Source organism: Nothoprocta perdicaria, unplaced genomic scaffold (genome assembly GCF_003342845.1).
Source record: "Nothoprocta perdicaria isolate Ctin4 unplaced genomic scaffold, notPer1 scaffold_20, whole genome shotgun sequence".
NCBI lineage: Eukaryota > Metazoa > Chordata > Aves > Tinamiformes > Tinamidae > Nothoprocta > Nothoprocta perdicaria.
The window spans coordinates 162,069-183,447 of record NW_020455205.1 but is presented as its reverse complement, the minus strand read 5'-3'; the positions used below and the strand labels follow the sequence as shown (position 1 = coordinate 183,447).

The 21,379-nt window shown below is 39.5% G+C and overlaps 1 protein-coding gene across 1 annotated transcript; it reads right to left on the bottom strand.

Moving 5' to 3' along the window:
- Window positions 1-447: 447 nt before the first annotated feature.
- GIPC2 (GIPC PDZ domain containing family member 2) lies at window positions 448-21,373 on the bottom strand. Its single transcript, XM_026037938.1, has 6 exons — window positions 21,278-21,373; window positions 13,129-13,314; window positions 11,180-11,360; window positions 9,445-9,554; window positions 8,682-8,763; window positions 448-658 (listed from the first exon to the last, which is right to left on the bottom strand). Exons 2-6 carry the CDS (start codon window positions 13,309-13,311, stop codon window positions 504-506), a joined length of 711 nt encoding a protein of 236 aa, XP_025893723.1. The 5' UTR covers window positions 13,312-13,314; window positions 21,278-21,373; the 3' UTR covers window positions 448-503.
- Window positions 21,374-21,379: the final 6 nt, after the last annotated feature.

Genomic DNA, 21,379 nt, shown 5'->3' with positions numbered 1-21,379 from the left:
CCAGAAATAGTGCAAGAAAATTTGAGGTTCCAAATTATGCACAGTTCTGTGTGCTTGCAAGTTAAGAACAACAGAAGACCAGGGAATTACAGCGTATAGCTAGGTAGTGGGGTTTTTTTGTTTGTTTGTTTAAGGTTTATAAACCTTTCTTTTGAAGATATAAAATCCAAACTCTTTGGTGTATGCCTAATGGTCTTTAGAATGTTAATATCAAACTATAAATACATGGTTATCACAAAATTCCTATCTGTATGCATATWTATCCTTTTCCTTGTCTCCACAACAATTTCTGCATATAAGTTGTTTCTGCATATAAGTATTTCAATATACAGTTGTCAGAACATTGGGTTTATCTCCAAATTCTGCTGGAAACCTTTGCAAAACAAAGGGTTCCGATAAGAATATAAATATAGGGCATTTTGGATTCACATCAGTAAAAAAAATGATATATATACTTGAAAATAATTTTCTATTTTCCAACAGAGATTGATAAACTGTAATTTTCATTCAAGTCGCCCTTGCTTGGCATCACCTATTGCTCCCCATACATCAAAGACAAACTCATCTGGAAAAGCAAAGTCTCCAAGACTTTCATCCAATGCCATTGCAAACTCATCCGGGTTCTTCTTGTCTCTTCCAGCTTCCACCATTGTTGCAGCTAGGAAACAAAAAAGAATGAAGTAATGTAATTGTCAGGAAAAAAAGACAGCTAACACGCAAGACCAAGATGCTTTCTGAATTTATATTTCCATTACTAATTAAGTGCATCTCTGGGAAATTTAATACTCATCTACACAATTTGGTATTTGCTATGATTTTTATACTTATTTCTCCCTACAGTAGCTCCATTTCACTGTACAAAATGGGAGAGCTTCTTGGCAATATTAGCGATAGAGTTTTCTGTCTGTTTGGAGATGTTTGCTTTTTATCATTTTTTTCTTTCTAAATTAAAGGCTTGCTCTCAAGATATTTTGATCTATTTTCCCTTCTTCTATTTGTCTTATTTTTCCTTTCCTTATTTTATTTGCAGATTAATGGAATTATCCACTGTTTCAGATTCCTGTATTTATGGTGAAAATAAAAACATGTGCCTCAATTTTAAGAAGCACTTTGAAATCTACAGGAAAAAAATCTTTAAGTCATCTCCTATTATTATGGCCTGTCAGAAGTACAGACAGGGTCTCAGGACAAAATGAATGGTTACTGCTGCAGAAATTACTTCTCAATTACAGATTCAGCTGTCTCTTCCAAAGGAAGAATGCAYAGAAATTGAATATACTGCAAGAATTGTTCACTAAATTTAAGAACAAAGGAAAAAGTGAAAACTTTTAGAGAACTTTTTATTAGAGAAAAAGACTTTAACATAACTATTTCAGGTAAAAAAAAAAAAAAAAATTGGCTACAGAGTCAATACCATTAGGCTTTCCTAGACTCGCAAGACATGGGAACAGGGAGCTATTGCTGCACTGCTTAAGCACTGCACTATCTAATCCAGCTCACAATGTTTCAGAGACCCAGCTGCTGCAGGGCAGCAAAGAGAACAATCTGATGAACAAATCCTCTACTGCTCTGGGGATCTCCAGCCTCAACTCCCCAAAACCACTTCAGAGTAGCAGAAGAACTGAGGCATTAACTGTGGGCTGTGTTTATTCTTCTGCTTGGATCTATATTTCTTTCAGGATCGTCCAAAGAGTTCAGGCTCAAACTAAAGGTTTAGCAACTGTTCCAACATGAGCATATGGGTTTGCTTCAGTTATTATTTCCAGCTCTGAAAAGCCAAGCTTTAATTTATAGCACCCTAAAGGCTGGGAAAGTTTGTGCTTATGACAGTGGGAAGTTGATAGATCAAAGCTGCTGCTGGAAGTCTCAGCAACCTCAGCCAGGTGGGTCACCTCCTGCAGGGACATGGGACAGCACCCACTGCTGTGGGCAAGCAACAGGAGCCCCCGGCAGCCTCCTGGCACTTGAGGAAAGTGGAAGCAGAGATTGCCAATGCAACAGAGGCAAACTGATAGCTGGGCCACTGATGCTGTCCAATATTTTCAACTACTAACCAGCTGACTATCAAAACTCATTAGGGTTTAGCCACTACCTTGCACATGGTGAGGACACAGTGAGGACTCAGGATCTTGCTGCTGTGCTCATTCCTGACCTTTGGCCACTGGAAAATTTCCCCAGTTCCAGGAAAAATTATGAGTCTATGCCAAACACCGGCTTTCAGCAGYACAGGAATATAAGCACATATGAAACCCTGAGGGCTCAGATCTCTCTAGATTGTGGCCCCTGTGCCTCCAAAAGAGGTAGAGGTGTCGGTGGTGAGGACATGAGCAGCTAAGCTGGGCCAGGAGAAGCCCCGGGCAGGAGGCTGCCTTGGTCTGGGATGACACAGGCTCTAAACCAGACTCAGCACAGAGAGCAGAGCTGGATGCAGTTTATCTCCTGAGCTGTCACTGCTCCACAGCTTCTGCTGCTCTTCACAGCTGAAGAGGTCATTGCACCGCAGACGCAGCCCAGCGAGGCTGCTGCAGTCTGCGATTATTTTATACACCCGCCTTAAACTGAAAGATGTTTTGTGTCATTTCTTATACATCAGGTAACCATCACTTTCTCCAGGAATATACCAAATGCTTGTGTCACATTTGAAGGGTTTGATCGCATCTAGCCTTTTCTCAGAGCAATAGCCAAAAGAAAAAAAAATATACCAACGGGCCTGAAAAGAAGGGAAAGACGTTCTAAAACCATAGAATGCCACCTTCCCCAGGGCAAGCTACCATGCACTGCATTGTATCAGCATGGCCACCTCTCTCTGATATAAGCAAGATAAATTTCTCCTGCTCTACATTTTTTTGAATTACATTTAATGTTATTTTATTAACCTAAAAGCTGAAAGTTTCCTGACACTTATGAACTTCTGGCAAACAATGCTTGCTATTATGCAAAGTTGTAACAAGCTATGAGCAAAATTGTGCCATATCGTAGACGTCAGCAACAGTAGTTTTGAACAAATTTTATGTTCTGATTTTAACTGCATTCAGACATGAAACTTAAAACAGTTTCAGTGTGCCAAACAGTGCAGTCCAAAGAAAACTTACATAAATCTTCACTGTTATCAAGACAGTTCAAATGTAAACCAGCTTCCTGGGCACCACTATGGGTTCTCAAGAACTCTCAGCATTCATTTTCCTGCCATAAGAAACCCTAGTCCTGTCATGCCAGTTCTTTCCACCTCCCCTGTGAAGATCCTGAGACACTGATTCAGAGGAGCCTGGATGGGAAACAGGCATTAAACAAGAGACCCTTGTTCCCGACAACCATAAGMCAAGTCTTTGTCCTGTCAGCACCACACTCCACCCCAGATGCTGTGGCAAAAGAGGGTCCTCAGAGGAGTGACCTTGGAGGAAATGAGGGTCACTCATTTAAACTTTAAACTTGACAAATTTCCAGTTATGAACCAGGATATGAGGTTAGCGTGAATAGATACTGAGAGAGATGMAGAGAAGACTTGTGCAAAGGGAATGACAACTAATACAAGAACGAACATTTATGGAGATATTTGCTCAAGATATTAACAGAAGTAGGCACCAGAGAAGTTAGGATCTTGAGAAGTGTTCCAACAGGAAGCACAGGAGAAAAAACTTAGCCAGGATGAAGACAAGCTAACTGAGATATATCTGAAGAGACATATGACGCAGTCGCCCAAGAGAACAGCAGCAACACAGCAAGACACAGTCTTATCTTACTGTCCAGCTGCCTTAATTTAGACTTCAGAATTATACAGGAATAAGCTCCAAGACTGTCATTAACCCAGTGTTACTTAAACACAACYCTGTTTAAATATTGAGCTTTCAAAATTCTGAAATAATGTCTTAAAAATATTTTTCTAACGTTTATCAAACTGGAAAACAAACCCCACTAAATCTTGGACAATGGAGATAAACTGCAAACTCCCAGCAGGAGTCGGGTGTCAAGTTCATTTGAAAGCTGCAGGCTGAAATAAAAGCGTTTCCTCGACTGTAACTTGCACCTATAACCAGCACTCCCCAAGCACTACACCTAAGTTCTACATTTATAAATCCACCCTTCTCAGGTTCACTTCAGACAGTGAAGCACTGTGTGAAGATATCAGGACTTCGTTGCTGGTGGGTACTTTTTCAGTAGCTTAGTGCTGACCCCTCGTGTCAAAAGAGCTACATTTCCACAGAGAAACACAAATGGCAGAGAATCATTCCTGATCTTCAYAGGCGGTTTGTGCCACTAATATATATATATGCATGCAGAAAGCTGGTTCCAAGCATATGGAAGCACTAAAAAGGTCTCCTTGCCACCCAGCGTACATATCCTTATTTCACTGGCAATTAACATAGACACATGTACATTCATGGGATGTCTGCATCTTCGCAGCAGGCTGGAAAATTCAGTGCACAACATGCATGTTTACACAGAAATTTGCAATGTATAATACCTCAGGCAAATCCAAGAGGCCACGATTGCCAAAGCTTGTTGTAATACTTGCCAACTTGAAGAAAACTTTGGTTCTCAGAGGGTAACAACAGTTCACTGCCAAGTTTCCTTCCCTCCCCTCGCCCAACTACTTCTTGTAACAGCTGCACAGCAAGACATTACAGGAAATTTATTCTAACAAATAGAAGAGTTATTCCGAGTCTGCACTCAGCAAGTCCCTCTCTACACAAATATATATAATTTTTTCTTTATTTCAATTCAGGTAATGCTCATAAAGAAGTTTTTACATGTGAAAAGCTCAGCAAACTTGAGAGGAAGGAGAATAGGAGGAGCCAGAAGTTTTTTCAACTTCAGCTCAAAGCTCAATACTGAGCTTCCCAGAACATGAACAAAGCAGGATGCTCATTTTTTAAAATTTATTTTCATGGAAATAACCTTGGAAAAAATTCTTTAAAGATCTATTTTCATTTTGGAGAGACACATTTAACATGCACTCCAAAATGAGTGACCTGCTTGCCTTTTCTACTGATTACGCATTACAGGTCTTTGTTACCTACACCCCCATCCTCTAGCATGTCAACTTTTCCAGAAGTTTTTACAGAAATAATAATATTTACTTGTAACATTGCCAGGAAGTCTGCCTGTACCAAAGGTAATTAGCATTATTATTTTAGTATGATACTTGAGAAATCTGAGGGAAAGTRAGGCAAAAAACAGTCCTTTAGAGAAGAAAGTTTAGTGATGGGAAGGAGCAGAAAAAAAAACAGATTCAGGGAGAATATCAATTAAGCCAAAGTAGTTGAAAATAATATTTTTAAAAATGTATTCAAGGTTTCTGGGATATAAAGGTCCATAAAAGGTCTGGGATGTAAAGGTCCAAGAGCTTTGGTGACCAAAAGTTTAAGCTTGTCAGACTAGATTAGACTCAAGTAAATAGTCTGAAGTAAGACCGATAGGTGAATAAAAAACTTAAAAATGGAAACAGGAATAGAATCTAAAATTTGGAAGGGAAGTCTTCCCTGACACCATTTTTCTTCCCATCAGTAACATATGGGGTTACACACTGTAGAGTCTGGTTCCCTCTCTCCCAGGGTCTTTGGTATCAGTCAGAGCCCATTCCGATTCAAGCACCAAGGACTGACACAAGAAATGACACTAAGAATTTTCACTKCTACTGCTTCCTGAGGTGCTAGATATTTACTTTCCTTTACCAGAAAGCACTGACATTAAATATCTTTACATAAATTTGTTTTAGCTCTCAGCAACCAATTAATGTTTTAAATAAGGCTGAATTGGCCCAAATTSTAAGCATGCTGATAAAACACCTAAGCAAGACATTTCTAGAGCCAAAGGTACATTCTGCTGACAAAGTTCATTTTTCAGTAAAATGGAATAAAGAGGTGAAAAGTAAGAGGCAGRTGTGCCTCTTGGCACCATTTAGATCCATGAATTGCAGAAAATTACAAGATGTGTCAGAAAAATAGTAATTGGATGCATTTCCATTAAATGATTTCCAAGTATTTTACTCCAGCTTGGGTATTTGTGTGTAGATGTAGTCAGCCATTCTTTAAACTGTCAAGATACTTAACCATGCAAAAATTAAGGGCTTTATCCCATCTTTAATTCTGTCTGTAATTTCACATTATTTTTCTTTCTTTTTTTCCCCCTTAATATCAGCTTAAAATTGGGATGCTATTTCAAAATTCAATGGCACTACGCAAGTGTCATTTTTATGGAGATGAAAGAGTAGTATTAACTGACAACCAAAGCTTCTGACAAACAAAACTGCACGGGAGTGAGCAATGATTGAGATCTTAATCACCTGCCTGCTGTAGCATTGTGATGACTTGCATTTTCAACTAATCTGCCTTGAGTAATGTGTGAAATTTCTAGCTGAATGGTGATTGGCATCCTTTGAATGAATCCTTTGCTCATGTTTCATTCTCATGAGCGACTGATCACATCTAGTATATAAAAAATGACATATGTTAATTGAACAGATTTGTGACAGGTGATTAGCTCTTCATTCCTAAAGAGTCCTAGAGTTGTTTGATTGTTTAAAAATGATAAAACTTACTTTTCTTCTGTCATCACTCTGTGGCCATTCTAATATTTGAACTTTAAGGAATGGCATTGAAAGTGCAAATTAAAGCTACTGGATCTTTGATGACAATTTCTATTTGTTTCACTGCCTTTCTGGGAAGAGAGTAGGAAGAGATGAGGAGCAAAGTGAAAAAAAGCAGCTGGAAGGAAGAGCTGAGCTCTGAGGACAAAGATTTCTTCAGTCTTTGAGCATTCTTATAAAGCATTCTTTTAAATTTTCAAACTGACACACTAAAAGATAAAAGGAATTAGAAAATTCATGGAAAAGCTCCACCAGGTGCTTTGTGATTAGTTCAGCAACACACACCAAGAGCTCAACTCAGTCCACTGTACAAGAGCCATCCCACTACAGTACCAAGAGCTGAAAAAAAAAAAAAAAAAAAGGAAACACCAGCTCCCGTGGGAATTCTCTCCTCCGGCCCAGAGCAGAGCACAACTTTTAGGGACCCCAAAAGAACACACCATAGTCTAGGATCTCAAGGCCTTGGACTATAGATACTGAAGCCAGAACTCTTGGGGCTGATTATTAGATAATACTGGCTGTACAGCCAAGTATCTGGAGATCCTAGAGCAGGTACCAGTGAGGATAGGATCCCTGAGATGGATGACAAAAAGAGTTCCCAGATGGGGCAGCTGGCTGGAGCCCGGGAGCTCTGACACCTGGGCCAACAAGGGACCACTCAGCAGAGGCTGCAGGGCACCACAGGGCATGGGATCCATCAGCTGCAACAGAGACCAGCACCGGCACAGGGTTCCAGGGAACATACTGCAGTGCCAGAGGTATCACATGTGAGAGCTGCTGAAACAGTTTTTGAGAAACTTTCAAGTTTTGGGGGAATTGGAAAGTTTAGATACTTCCTGCAAAAGTGAAGCTCTGGCCAGCACTCCATTCCAACTCAGGGASTCCACCTCTATCTTCAGCTGAGGAACAAATAGTACTTTACCTATTATTTTCCTCACAAGATAAAAATGGAAGCTGCCGCCAGCTAGATATGCGCCAGCAGGAGCAGCCAGCACAGGACTTCTGGCAATTCAGATGATCTCCTGTTGTCCGTGTCCCTCAGTGCTGCCTGCCCAACCTTCATTTCATGCCAGGTCTGTTCTCTCAATGTCTTCTGCTTTGGCCATCCTTCTCTCCCAGACAGGTTTCCTTCCATTTCTTTCTGGTTTCTTTCCATTTAGCTTGCCCCTTTCTAATTTTTGGCTGACTGTTAGATGTTACCATAACAATAAATGCTTTTCCCTCGGTCTCAGGAGAGGGACTCCAGGGCATTACCCATTCCTCAGCACCTCCTGAGGACCTCATCCAGCCACAGCTCCCGACAGAGGAGCTCGTTATTCAGCTCGACTGCAAAACATCAGTGGCTTCTTCCCTTACAAAGATAAGTTTAATTGTTGTGAGTCTATCAGGTAGACAACAGCTGCAAGGACGTGTTTGATACAATTAAACATGCATTTTAAGGAAGTCGAAATATTGAGATTGAACAGTTTTTTCATCATAAATTGCTGATTTTAATAGCAAGCAAATATTCTSGAACATTTCCTATGTTTCTTCAGACTGAAGGCTTCCGAAATTTTGATAAACTTGTGCARGGATTTTTATCAGCTTCACTGCTAAATATTTGCCCTTTTACTGCTGAAGAAGTCACATTTAAACTTTAATGATAGAATTTGATGTGTCTATGTAAAGGAACAAAAGAACCTGAATAAAGAGCAAATAGATATGCTTGTCCTTAATAATTCTTAGACATAATGCATACAAATTCCACTAGAAAATAACTGCCAGAAGGAAAAAGTGAAATGASAGTAAATTAGTTACAAACAACTAATACTCTATGAAATAGAAATAGATAACATATGGGAAGAATAAAGGATTAAATTAATTTCAATTTTTGCAGTGAAAGACTTTCTTATCAGAGAGATACRTCTGGAGAAAAATAAGACTTTTTAGGAATTTAGGACTTATGGAATCCACACAGAACAATTTTTGCCTTAACATCCAGCCTTCTTTTCACATCAGGCCTCCAYATCTGGAGATTAAAATACTTAAAATAGCTCTACATTGCAAAAATGAGAAGTGATTTAATCACATAGTAATGCTTGTTTTAAGTACTCACCTAATTCAATGTCTCTTATCCCCATATATGTTTCAAGAAGTTCATCCACCTTTTTTATTGCTTTTTCTTCAGCTTCTGATGGCTTTGTTGAAACAAAGGAAGAAACAGAATAAAAGCATGACTATACTTATCTCTGCACATTTCAAATTAATCAGCACCTTACTTCATCCTTTCCCTCCACCTCTGTGCTTTTTCAACACTTCCATCCAATCCGGTTTAATCTGGCAGCAAGTAGCCGGACAGCAAGCTGGTCAGTAATTCCTCTGCCAAGCCACAAATCCGTGATGCTTATATCTACCAAAATTTAAAAAAAAAACCCAAAGCAAACAAATAGCCCTTTAACACACATGCAGACACATTCTGCCCAAACTCCTCTTGGCCTTGATTTATTTCAGAGGTTCAACAGGACAAGCTCTGGGCAATCTGACCTAGGTTTAAGTTAGACCTGTTTTAGACAGGCAGTTTGACTAGGCAACCTATTACATAATGCTTAATATGAAAGAGTACATAAGTGTAGGTAAGTCACTGCATGCTTTCTCCTAAAGAAACTACTAGGCTTTGGTCCCCACCCAGAACAAAGGCTTCATTCATCTCGGTGTAAACCAGGTCTTCAACTTAAAATAAACACTTCTCCCTGCAGAAAGCAGTCCACAAGCTTTGTACCATACAGACTTTTCCTTCCTGATTTATATTACAAACCTCAAGGAAAAGTAAATCAGGTGGCAGAAAATTCAGCTATTCCAGGCCCCCAAGATAGCCATACCATTTCTTCCACAGTGGCAGGGCCTTTCGTCCTCAGTCGAAGCGTTTCTCTCCCTCTGGAGATTTTAGCCTCTGGCAAAGCTCCACCTTGTGACCTTGGTTCCAGCATTTCTAAAGATAAAAATCAAACAAACAAAACAAAAACAGGGAAAAGAAAGTCAAGCAAAGCTAAGTATTATTCAGAATACAATGCATCTAATTTCACTGATTGCTACTCTACATTTTATTCTAATTATCATCTAGAGAGATAAAAAAATATTATTTGTTGTATCTCTGTGGGTAACTCCTGTGTCTTCAAACTTTGAAAACCATTCTACTGCACTAAACATAAGGCTTAATTGACCAAAGTGTCTGTGCAAGGATATTGCACTCAACTTTGTATGCTTATTCGTTATAATCRGGTCAAAATCCAGATTACTAAACAAGGCTAAAAAGCAAACTTTAACTATTCTTATATTTAAAAAAAAAAAAAAGTTTGTAGACATATAATCAACACTTTTTGCTAAATCTTTTGATGGTTTCCAGGACAGTTTAAATTAATCCTTAGAGTTCTCACTACTTCCATCAGACTTGTTTTAAAATGCTGGTCTACATTCATCTTCTTTCATTATATCATCATTATGAGAATAATACCACCAGTATAGAAAATAAACTATATTTATTCCACACTCTGATGGCAGGAAGAAAAATAAATAAAAACTTCACAAATTGACACAGAGATTTATCTCTTGTCTAGACTTTTACAGAGTTGAAAGGAAGTAGATTCTGTTGAAATTATTAGGAATTCAGCACCTATCCATCCAACAGGATCTGGATCTTTTTCATAATCCCCTCTGGAAACATAGTACTGCACCTTAAACCCTATCTCTTATGTAAATCTACGCCCAAAGTTCAACTGCACCTAAGGTAAGAGTCAAGATATTCTAAGCAACTAATATTGGGCACTGCAATCTATAAATCAATTTCAGTAAGATAAAAAAAAATAAAACACAGCTTTCAACATGTCCTGCTTGCCTCTGATTTCATTTTAAACAAACATATCGCCACTAAATGAGCAGGATTCCTTCTCTTGATGGCAGGCAGCCTAAAAGGAATCTTAAGCATCTTACTAAAGTACTATTAGGTAGGGGCTGAAGCCATCATTCAAGTGCTGATTTACTCTGGTCTTTACGGACAAATTATATAGCAGATCTAGCACTGAATAGAAGTTATGGGCTTATATTAAGAAGTTTTTTGTTATATTCRAAACACTATATATTTTTAATACTACTCAAGTATAAATAAGTAAATGTTGCTACACATTAACAAGAAAGTGACCTCATCTCCAAAGACATCAGAGATTAGTTCATAATCTTCATTCTTTCCAGTAGCAACAAAGAAAAAAAAGAAAATTTAAGTCCTCTCATTTTCAATTTCTGCTGTTATTCTGACACCAAGTGTCAAAAATGGTGTATGACAGCAGTCAAATCGGTAACAGATAAAAAGGATTTAGAAAATAAATATTTCAAACTTTTGCTATTGTGAGGTGAGGATTATTTCAAATTTTGTGTCAATGAAAATATGTACATGTGTCATAACAATCTTTTTAACTATTTTTATTATAGAAAAATATAAATGGCTGATGCAAGAGAGATCAAAAAGAATAAAAATTAAAAAGCAATCTCATATTTTTACTCTCTAAGCAAATGCACAAAAGTATTACTAGTGAACAAGGTACACTGCATCCAGTTACTCACCAAATGCTTTCATGGGCTCTATCAACTCCAACTTAAATATTTGATCTTTCTCAAGGTCTTTTAACATCTTGGCAACTTTGTAATGTCGACAATCTGACACATTTATTCCATTTATAGACTCTATGTGATCACCCACACAGACGGTTTTGATTTGATCCATTAGGCTGCCTTCTTTAATTCGCTATTGTTTGAAAAAGAAACACAAAAATAAGACAGTTCTTCAAAAGACAAGTCAGTGATATAGCAGAGTTTTGAAAAATGTGATCAATTAAAAAGATCAGCAAGATTATAYTTAATGCAGTAGCAGTGAGTTTTGGGTATAATGCTTCCATAAAACATGTATTGGAAAGCTTTGTTTTTAAACAATTTTAATATGTATTGAATATAAAACCAACAGTAAAAATAATGGATGCAAATTTGGAAATTAAGGCTTTTGAATATTTCCAATATTTTGTGTTTACAAATTCAACTTGAATGTGCGAGTAACTGAAAAATTTTAGTTTTAATCCTTAGATTTAATAGCTTGGCAAGAGTAGGGACAGAGCTTTTTTCTTGTCAAATACGGTCCAAGCAGAGAAAAATAAATATGACACACTAAAAGGTTACATACYGTAACAGCCTGTTCTCAGTTAGGACTTATCTAGTGAGAAAACTTTTATTATTTTCTTTATTGASCTACATATTAAAGTATTTCCTCTGAAATTATTACAAGTCATAAGAAATACTTCTACTGAAATCTCAAGGAATACAAAGACTCCAAAAGCCATTAAGTGTACCAGAAGATGGCTTTTTTAGCTTCAGTAAAGTGAAATTTAGAAAACAAAAAAAAAGATCTAATTGTTAGAAAATCCCTGTGTTTCAAGTCAGCTAAATGATGCTTAATATTTTAGTGCTTCTGTTTGGTGCCACTTGCTGTCATGTTTGCTAACCATGTACTAAAGGTACAAAAGGCATCACCCTATTTCGTGGAAAATCCCTAACATGCTACAACATCTTATTTTGCAGACATATGAATTTATTTCGAAAATCTTCCTGATTCATGCTTTTAAATAGAGACTGAGATTGTTCCACACAGATTGTGAGTAGGTCCCCAGCCATCTCAACAAGRCTTTTCACAGAAAAAGCCAGCAAAACTATTCCTAGGTCATGTCTAATTTTATAGCTAAGTTAGCTAAAAAAGAATGCAAAATGCAGCCTCTCCTCAGATTCTACTTGTCTCAAAATGGGGTGTCTGGAGGTCAGACAGAAGATGGTAAAGGAAGGAACTGTGATTAATTATAGGAAGAATTATGCCCATATTTTCTACATAAGTTAGTTGCAATAGTGCGCCAACCCACATCCTCAGCACCTCTTATTCCACCCTACACATTTGAGGAACAGTTGGAGAGGTGAAAACCCACTGTGCTGGCACGTGCTGTCTGGGAGCAGGGAGTCTCCCGCACCGCTACCAGACATTGAGCGCTCTTGCAGAGCGGCAACCTCCTTACTGCACAAGTCACAGATGTTCAATAAACAGCCAAGACATCAGAAAATCACCATAAAAGGGAGGAGGGGGGTGAATGGATATATAATACACATATAATATAAAAAATATATATATAAAATATATCCAGATATATATTCCATTCATATATCCATTCAGATATACATTAATTTAATATATTCCAGATATATAACACCTTCCACCCTCAAGACAGACCAGAGAAAATAACAGCCATGCTGGGAACCGAGCTGCACTTCAGAGCAGCGAATAAAGGAACTGCCTGAATGACGTGCAGCACAGAAATAGCTGAACTCGTTTTGAATGACACGTCTAAAAAAAGATTTTTTTTTTTTTAAACTTGCTATACATAGTAAAAGATCTCTAGAGGATCATTAAAATAATAATTAACCTGTGATAATAACAGAAGTTTCTAAAGAACACATATCTTGCAGGTAATTAAGTTTACCTTGATGAACGCACAGCCCGTCCCATTGTCTGTGATAGTAAGCCCAAGCACGTCGTCATTTTTAAGAACCTCCACTTCTTTCCGCTGTCCTTTCACATGGGCAAATATGAAGTCTTCAAGGCCAATTTGTGCTCCTAAGAGCTTGTCCATATCAACTTTATGAGTGTTCAAAGTGCAAAACATGATCTGTGCAGGAGAGAAATAAATTATCTCAAAGTTAAACAACATATGGGGCTTTTGAGCYGGGTTAGCTGGTGGGGAGATAAGAGGCAGGTGCAATTCTGGCTGCTTTGGAAGGTCTGTAGCTGAAGCAATAGCCCTTCTCCATGTCAAGCAGGCCCAAGAGTGTCAACACGCACTGGCCCCTCACGCACTGGGAAATGTCAATAGCTCAAACTCCACAGATAAGCGTTGGCAGGASGTATAGGAAAAATGTTTCAGTGCAAGCAGCCTCAGTGCGGTGGAGGGAGGGCAGGTGGAGCAAGAGTTCCAGAAACCAGCACCACAACACCAGTTTTGGAGCAACTGGCAATAAGCGACCCAGACCTCAGGGAAGTTGTCCTAGCTGAAACTTTGGAGGAGTCAGACTCCTGTGAAAGATCCYTTGGTGGTCATTTACAAGCACCTATGAGCCCCACAGCACCAGCTTCATCAGAAATGGCTGCGCGGTCTTCAGTGCCACAGGCCTGCTCAAGAAATGGGGGACACAGTTACGGCCCCAAGCAGAGCCGCTCTGTAGCGATCACCACCTTCATGAYGTGTTAGTGATGCGTGTTTAGAACAAGACGGGAGAGTCAAGAAAACACTGGCAGAAACAGCACATTTTGCTAACAAAAATATATACACGCTTGCATGTGCATGTCAGCGACCACACGCCGCACTGAAAATCCCACAGAGACTCAAAGGAAGTGCCAAACAGCAGAGACATTCCTGGTGACACACATCTGAACAAATTCCATCTTAATTAAACCAACTCAAGAGTTTTTAATATCAGCCACTTTTTTTACTTAACTTTGACAACATCAAGATATTTTGAAAAAAGAAGAGTATTAGCAAGAGGTGGCCTGTTGTAGTATCACAAGGATATTTGTCATTTCAGTCATTATCTTTGTTTCATTATATTTTAGCCTTTAGAGAAAGCATAAATACAGGTTCATTCTCCAAGTTAATGAAGATTCATATACTGAAGTAGGCTACAGATTACAGACCCTTAAAGAAAGTACTAACCCCACTCATTGAACAGGGATTTTCTTTACTGGTGCTAGAAATCAAGATATTTTATTCTTACGCATTTGGCCGCCCACAAAGTTTACACTTGGATCCGGTATCAGCCCATTTGAGCTCTAAATTAGATTTCTTTAAATCATGAAGGATGAGTCATTAGAGCAAATTCAGCAGCAGGGTCATAGCAGAAGCCTAACCTGTTGTACACAACAGTAAATCAGTTTTTCAGAGCAACTCGTGGTTAGGAAAGAATAAGAAAATAAAAAAGCAAGAGCCACCATATTAATGCAAGAATTAAAAAATAACTATACACCAGCCTACAAAAAGTGCATTCCAAAGTCTGCAAAGCAGACACTATATTTCACAGACAACATTTATATTTTTTTCTATATTTTTGACTCTATTTACCAATCACCTATCCATGATTTACATTTTTATATGAATAAAGATGTGTTTTTGTTTTTTTTTTTTAATGCCACAGGAAAGGCTAATTGCTCATCTCAACACCCTGCAACCCATTACCACATCCTAACATCTTCAGCAGTGAGATTCACAGCAACATAGCAACATTCATTGAACTAACATCAGTTTTATTCTCTCAAGCAGTGCAAAAATTTCAGATAAGCATCACTCCTACAGTACYGTCATCTACAGAAATTCCAAAAAGCTAAGTAAAAATTTAAATGTTACTTTATAAATACTAATATTGAGCATTATATATTATTATTAGAGATTATTTTTACCAAGAAGGTTCAAAACAATTTACAGAAGACTTTATTTTTAAAAATATTGTACATAAAGTTATATACAATTTTTAGTTTTCTCTCAAGTTGCCCAATGTCGTCAGTTCCCAACYCCAGATCTTTTTTGTTCTTACAGCAAACACCAAGCACTATATTTTTATTTTTAGAAGACATCAGTATCCTTCGTGTGACCTTGTTGCACAGAGACAATCACCTAGTGACTACTTTCACACCTTTGAATAGATAAAACTGGCAACGCAACAGAAATGTGATATTTGGAAACCTGATCCAGTTTCTCTTTTTAGACCTTCATCTGGATGGCATCCCCACCACCGCCTGCAAGTCTGCAGGATTTTGTGAGTCAGTTCTGCACTGCCCCCAAGACTGAGAGCATCAGCCAGGCAAAAATAAAACTTAAATCATTCTTTATCCTCTTTACCAAGCAACTGCTTTTCTTTCTCAGAACAGATAACATGCAAAGGCACTAAAGCTATATCTACCCAGGATGCTATACAGTTACACCACATATCAGTTACAGCTCAGCTTTATTTGTACATGACTGAGAACTGCAAAGGCAAAAATGACTTTTTTGTCATAACTGAGAAGTACCAATGCAAAAATGACACTTTTGATGTAGGTTTTTTTTACGTATAAGTTTAATATTAGTACCTCCTAAGAATGGCTTAAATACTTAAAATTCAAYAGCAGTTACCATAGCACACTTTTCGTTCACTCAAAAGATGACTGAACATGTTTTCAAATAGTGATTTTCCTATCCAGGAGCAAAAGAGGAAAAAAATACATATATGCAATTTCATTATAAAGTCTTCTCCCTCTCCCCACCCTTCAGACACATTTGATCCCCAGCTCAACATAGCCGTGCTGTGACATCCGTGCTGACTTTAGCGAGCGGTTATAAATCACAGCTGTTACACCGGTCACCGAGCATCTAGGAGAGCTCTTGTGCTGCAGCACATGGAGCAGTGGGAAGTGTCACTTGGCTGAGAAACACCGGGGGCTGATGCTAAGCCTTATAAAATAGGTTTCTTAGATAAGACTACTAACAGGTTAGTCCCTGCATCAGTATTTTCAACGATGAGAGACTACATTAGCCAAGAAAAACAGGGTTATGCTTTGTGTTATATAAAGTATATATGATGTAAAATATGGTACTGCGTGAATTCAGGCATACGTATTAATCATTCTCATCTTCTAAATTAGCCTTCATCTTAAGAACTCGAAAACAATTTGACTGATGAAATACTCGGAAGCTWTTAAAAGTACTTTTTAATCAACAGATTTCAAAACGCTTTACAATAAAATCATAATCACTTAATTTAACAAGGAGGGGGAAGAGGACTCCTGCTATCAAGGCAGAACATCTGCTAATGCCTTTCTCCATACATCCAAGTGGCATTATACAATGACATCACTACAAGCTACTTTCCAGCATTTTCCAGATGCCTTACTCGCTTTTTCCTTCATAGGAGGAACAGAGGAGCTACTCAGTGGCAGCAGAGAGACCAACTTCTCCAAGCCCCAATGTGCTCATGGCACTCCATCAGTGACACAACCCAAATTCATCCTTGGTACCATAAGAGAGGTAATTACTGATACTTTTTTCCACTGCACACGCAGAAAGACTGTAGGGTAAATTCTTCAGTCTGTCTGGAAAGTGTTTAGAAGCAGACCATTAACACAGCCATCACACATACAACAAGCTGTCAAATTTAAGCATCACTTAGGGCAACAGAAGTATTTGAAATAAGCAAAAAAAAAAAAAAAGTTGCCATATCATGGGTAGGAAAAGATTCAGAGCAGCTACTAAAAGACTTGAATCCACAGATGAGATCATGGACAACTTCTGTGCACAAGCAGATATGCTGAAACTTCAAGCACTTTTGTATTAGAAATGAAGCCATCAGAAGTTGACCCTTTTCTCTGACCTACTAAAATATGCTTCAGACTTTTTAATTCAGACATTCTGTTTGGGATGTATATTTCAGTATGCTGTTTCGTAAGTGTTTAACTGACCAGTTTTCCATCAAACGCTTTTATGAGAGCTGGACATGATGCAGCCTCACCCCTGRCTCCCCATTGAGCAGGAGGTAGCCGGGCTCTTGGCACAGCAGCCTGGACACAAGCACGACCACTGTGTTGGAGTCTGTTACAGAAARAGCCCACCTTTTTACAGAGAAAAAGCCCACTTTCTGGTATTGGTGCTGCTGGGACATTTCCCTTTTTCCTGCATCTCCTTACAAGATTCCCTATGAAACAGCAATCCTTCTACCTTGGAGGAAAGCCCAACCTTCATGGCCTCCACCCTGCTTGCCTTGCAGCCCCACCATGTTTCACCTTACAAAGCAAACAAAGTAATCAAGAAAATAAGTGTTGAGTGCACAGACTGAAAGCCCACTAGCTGCGCCTTTGTAACTCATAATGCGTAATATTTTGTAATATTTGCTTATTATCACCTGGACAAGGAATTACCCCACCACTGTCAAATGTTAATATTCACATCTCTAGTGCTCTCCCACAGAAGCTTATCACCGCCTAGCACTTGACTAAATCTATATTGTGCTTTACTTAATGCTTATTTATTCAGTTTATGATATGAGCTGCACTTCGTATTTCCCTCTTCACAGTGAACATAATACCCCCTGCCACATTTCCCTGTAATCATAGGGAAGCAGGAATAGCAATCCTAAGTAGCTCAGACCATACACAAACACATTTCCCAACAACCATCACCCTTTATAGGAAGGACAGAGGAGGCAGCTGTATTATGTCAGTAGAAAAATATATATATTTGTGGATGGGTTATGTAACAAGTTAAAGGATGTTATCTATTTTATTTAGCACTCTGCTTCAGAAACCTTGCTGAAGAAACCAAGCTAAACTCATGATCAAAATGATCCATCTCAAATCGGGGCTGGTAGTGGTGACGTGCTGCCAGAAGCAGGATTTCCTCCCTCTCCCTGTGGAAAGGGCCTTCTCTCTGGGCCAGGAAGAAGAGAAATGCTAGATAAACAAGAAAGGTGGGCAGAAATACAGGCTGAACATCAGATTCAAAAGGGAAGTGAGACATTTGGCATTTGCCCTGAGAAAGGGAAGGAAAAAAATYCAGACAAGAAAAGATGAACCCTGGAAAAGCAAAGAGCCCCCATGGCGGTCTGGGGTGGGAGTCGGAGGAGGTGCCGTCCAGCTCCTGCACAGGATGTTACTTGGTATCATCTGCCTCCTAGGACCAGAAGCCCACATTGGTCAGCATGGCAAACACAAGGAAAGGATTTCAACACAGCATCCACAGCAGCAACCTGAACCACGGGCTGGAGCCAGAGAGGGCAGAAGTTMAGAACAGTCCACAGGGAAGGCACGTGCAAACCCTTAACTCCATCTTCCACATTTAACATTCCTTCAAAGCTACACAAAGCTGCCTTGTTGTGGGACGCATCTCCCCATGCCCTGCTCCTGGGGCAGGCCTGACAAAAGCGCCTCACTCTGCACCAACCCTCAGCATCTATCCAGCAAATGCCACGTTTCACACCAGCTTCCCCTGCCACTCTTGGCAGTTGACCAAGGACCCTGGAAAGGGATCTCCAGCAGAAGCTCAACTCAGCTGCTCCCGTGGGACGTAATATGAAGAGGAAACAGGGGTGCTGTAACCCAGGGAGTCAAAGGAAGTGACAGATTACAAGGATAACTCATGCAACACTTAAGGAAACACTTAAGGAGGAACACATCCAAGGATTCCCATCCCAGYCTGGCCTGACGGTGAAACCCATATCACGTTAAGGGCACTTGCTGCTGCCACGGCTTGCCAAGAGCTCTCCTCAAGGAGTTTCCCCCTTGCCCCTCTTCTCTTTTCCACCCTGGTCACTGAGGAGTAGATCTTGGCCATAATGTAGTAGCAGTCAGGTCACATAAAGGTTCCTAGGCAGGTAGCAGYTCCGAACGGGATTTGAGCACCTCAGGCCATTGCAGTTTGAGAGGCACCTTCAGGTGTTATTCCCCACATCATCACCCCCAAAGTAGCTTTAATAAATAATGCTAAAGTGCCTACACTTTGCATTCCAGCAAGCTCGGCTGTTAACAATTCCATGCATTTTGTGGCACCCTATCAGAAAATTGATTCCTCTATTAAAACACCCCATAACAAAATCCTAGTACTTTGGAGCATGAAGGAGTCACTTGGTCTTTCCATTCTTTAGCCATTATATTTGTTTTTAGCCCTGCCAGATCTTCCACTCTGTTACACAAACACCACCTTTACTATTGGGTTCCTTGGCTTGGGTGTCCATGAATCCCATGTGTTGCTCAGCCGCTAGACTATTGCCATTCCTGCATTAGAATTATCTTTACTTATCAATTATTTTTCAGCCACAGGCATGTACTGAACTTCCTAAGCTTTGGAGTATTTTTGCTTCCCCAGCTTTATAAAGCACTTGTTAAAATTCTTGGCATTTTAAAGCGTGTCAATGAATCAATTATTCTTTAATTTTTTTTTTGGCTGTGTGATAACACAAAAGAATATATAGATTTGCTCATCCTAAGTATGATATGCAAAGGCACACAGAAGTAAGGTCATTAGAAACCGAATGCAAATCAATGCCTTGTCAATATGCTCAGARCTAAAACAGATCTCCAGTGTTTTGTACTATTTTCACTAGTTTTGAGTGCAAGTTTCTCATATAGCCAATATCAAGTTTCTTTCTAAGCAAGGAAACATAACCTGTTTATGCAGAGTTAAACCATACTCTCTCCTCAAATGAGATAGCCTCAGTGCAAAACTGCTTCAAGATATGAAATATATTACCATTTATATTTAGGTGTCTTCCATAGCTGTTCCTTGGTATTCACCAATCTATCCTGTTCCACCTTTTGTCGAAAATCCTTTTGCAAGAATCCAATCCAGATTCGTTGCTCATACTTTTAAAGCAGGAAGTCACTTTGATCCCTGTTTTCATTTTAWACAACAGAAAAGTGATCCGACAGCCATCGGAGCTTGAAAGTAGGAGCCACGACTGGAAACAGAACAGATAACAACAGGGGAACAGAAGCTCCGTATGGAAAGAAAATGGAGAAGCAAGAGGTCAGGAAGTGGCTGAGGAGGCCTGGGGCGCAGGTGCRAGGCTGGCAAGGGAACTGGTAGCTCTTAATTACTTAATGCAACAGCGGCTGGTTAAACTGTGTCTGCTGCCACCGCTATAATTTATTCAATGTGCCCCAAGGCCTAACCACAGCAGTCTCTGAGCAAAGTCTATAGCAGTTGAAAGGAACCAGGCATGAATGCTAAAGTAAGAAGTAAAAAGCAGGTACAAAATATTACAYATGTAACAAAACAAAACATACAAACAAGCAGGACAAAACATTAGCACTCTGCTGCAAGTTGTCCCTCAGAGGTTAAAGCTCACAGGGCTGAGTAGGAAGAACTTGATAGGGGCCCTGCCTTTCAACTAAGGGAAAACAATGCATTTACAAACACAAACGAATCGCAATCCAAACAAACGCTTAAACTTGGCTGAAAAAAGATCAAAAAGGCAGAGTCCAAAAGAAAAAAAAAAAAAACCACTATTATAGCTTTGATGGGCCTCCCTTCAGAAGTTGTCTTTTTAAAAATAATCATTTAGCAAAGCAGAACTTTTTTTTCCACAGTTCAGCATTATATTTTTTTTTCTTTTAAAAGGGACAGATTTAAAGCATTTTGCCCCATTGCCACCATTCTGTACACTTATCCTCGCAGATATATATGATACATATAATATATTTATGTACACACACCCTACACAAACATACACACACATATATATATTTAAAACCAGAAAGAATCACAGCAACCAATATTCCTGCCCTGGGATTAATCCCCCCCACCCATGACATTAACTGCTTGACCCTGCACTTAGTACCTGCCAAGAGGTATTGAGTTGCACTAAACATCCAGTCAATGCTGGGTTAACTAAGACTCTGAAGCTATGAGAGATAAAACCACTAATTTATTTTGGCCTGCACAGAAAGTTAATTGTATTTTTTTTCCTTTGTATGGAATAGTTCTCTGCTAAGAAAATCGCTACTTTGGCAGCGGTACCAACTTGCTGAGCTCGCCTCCCAAATGCGGAAGGCGCCGCAGCCCCGCGCGCTGCCCCACGCGTGTCGGCGGCGGTGGGGGGGTTGCTGGACCCTACCTGCGCGGGGGGGATGCCGAAGACCTGCGCTATCTGCGCGTAGAGCTGGCGGGCGCTGGCGAAGCCCTCCACGCGGCCCGTGGCGCTGCCGTGCGCCAGCTG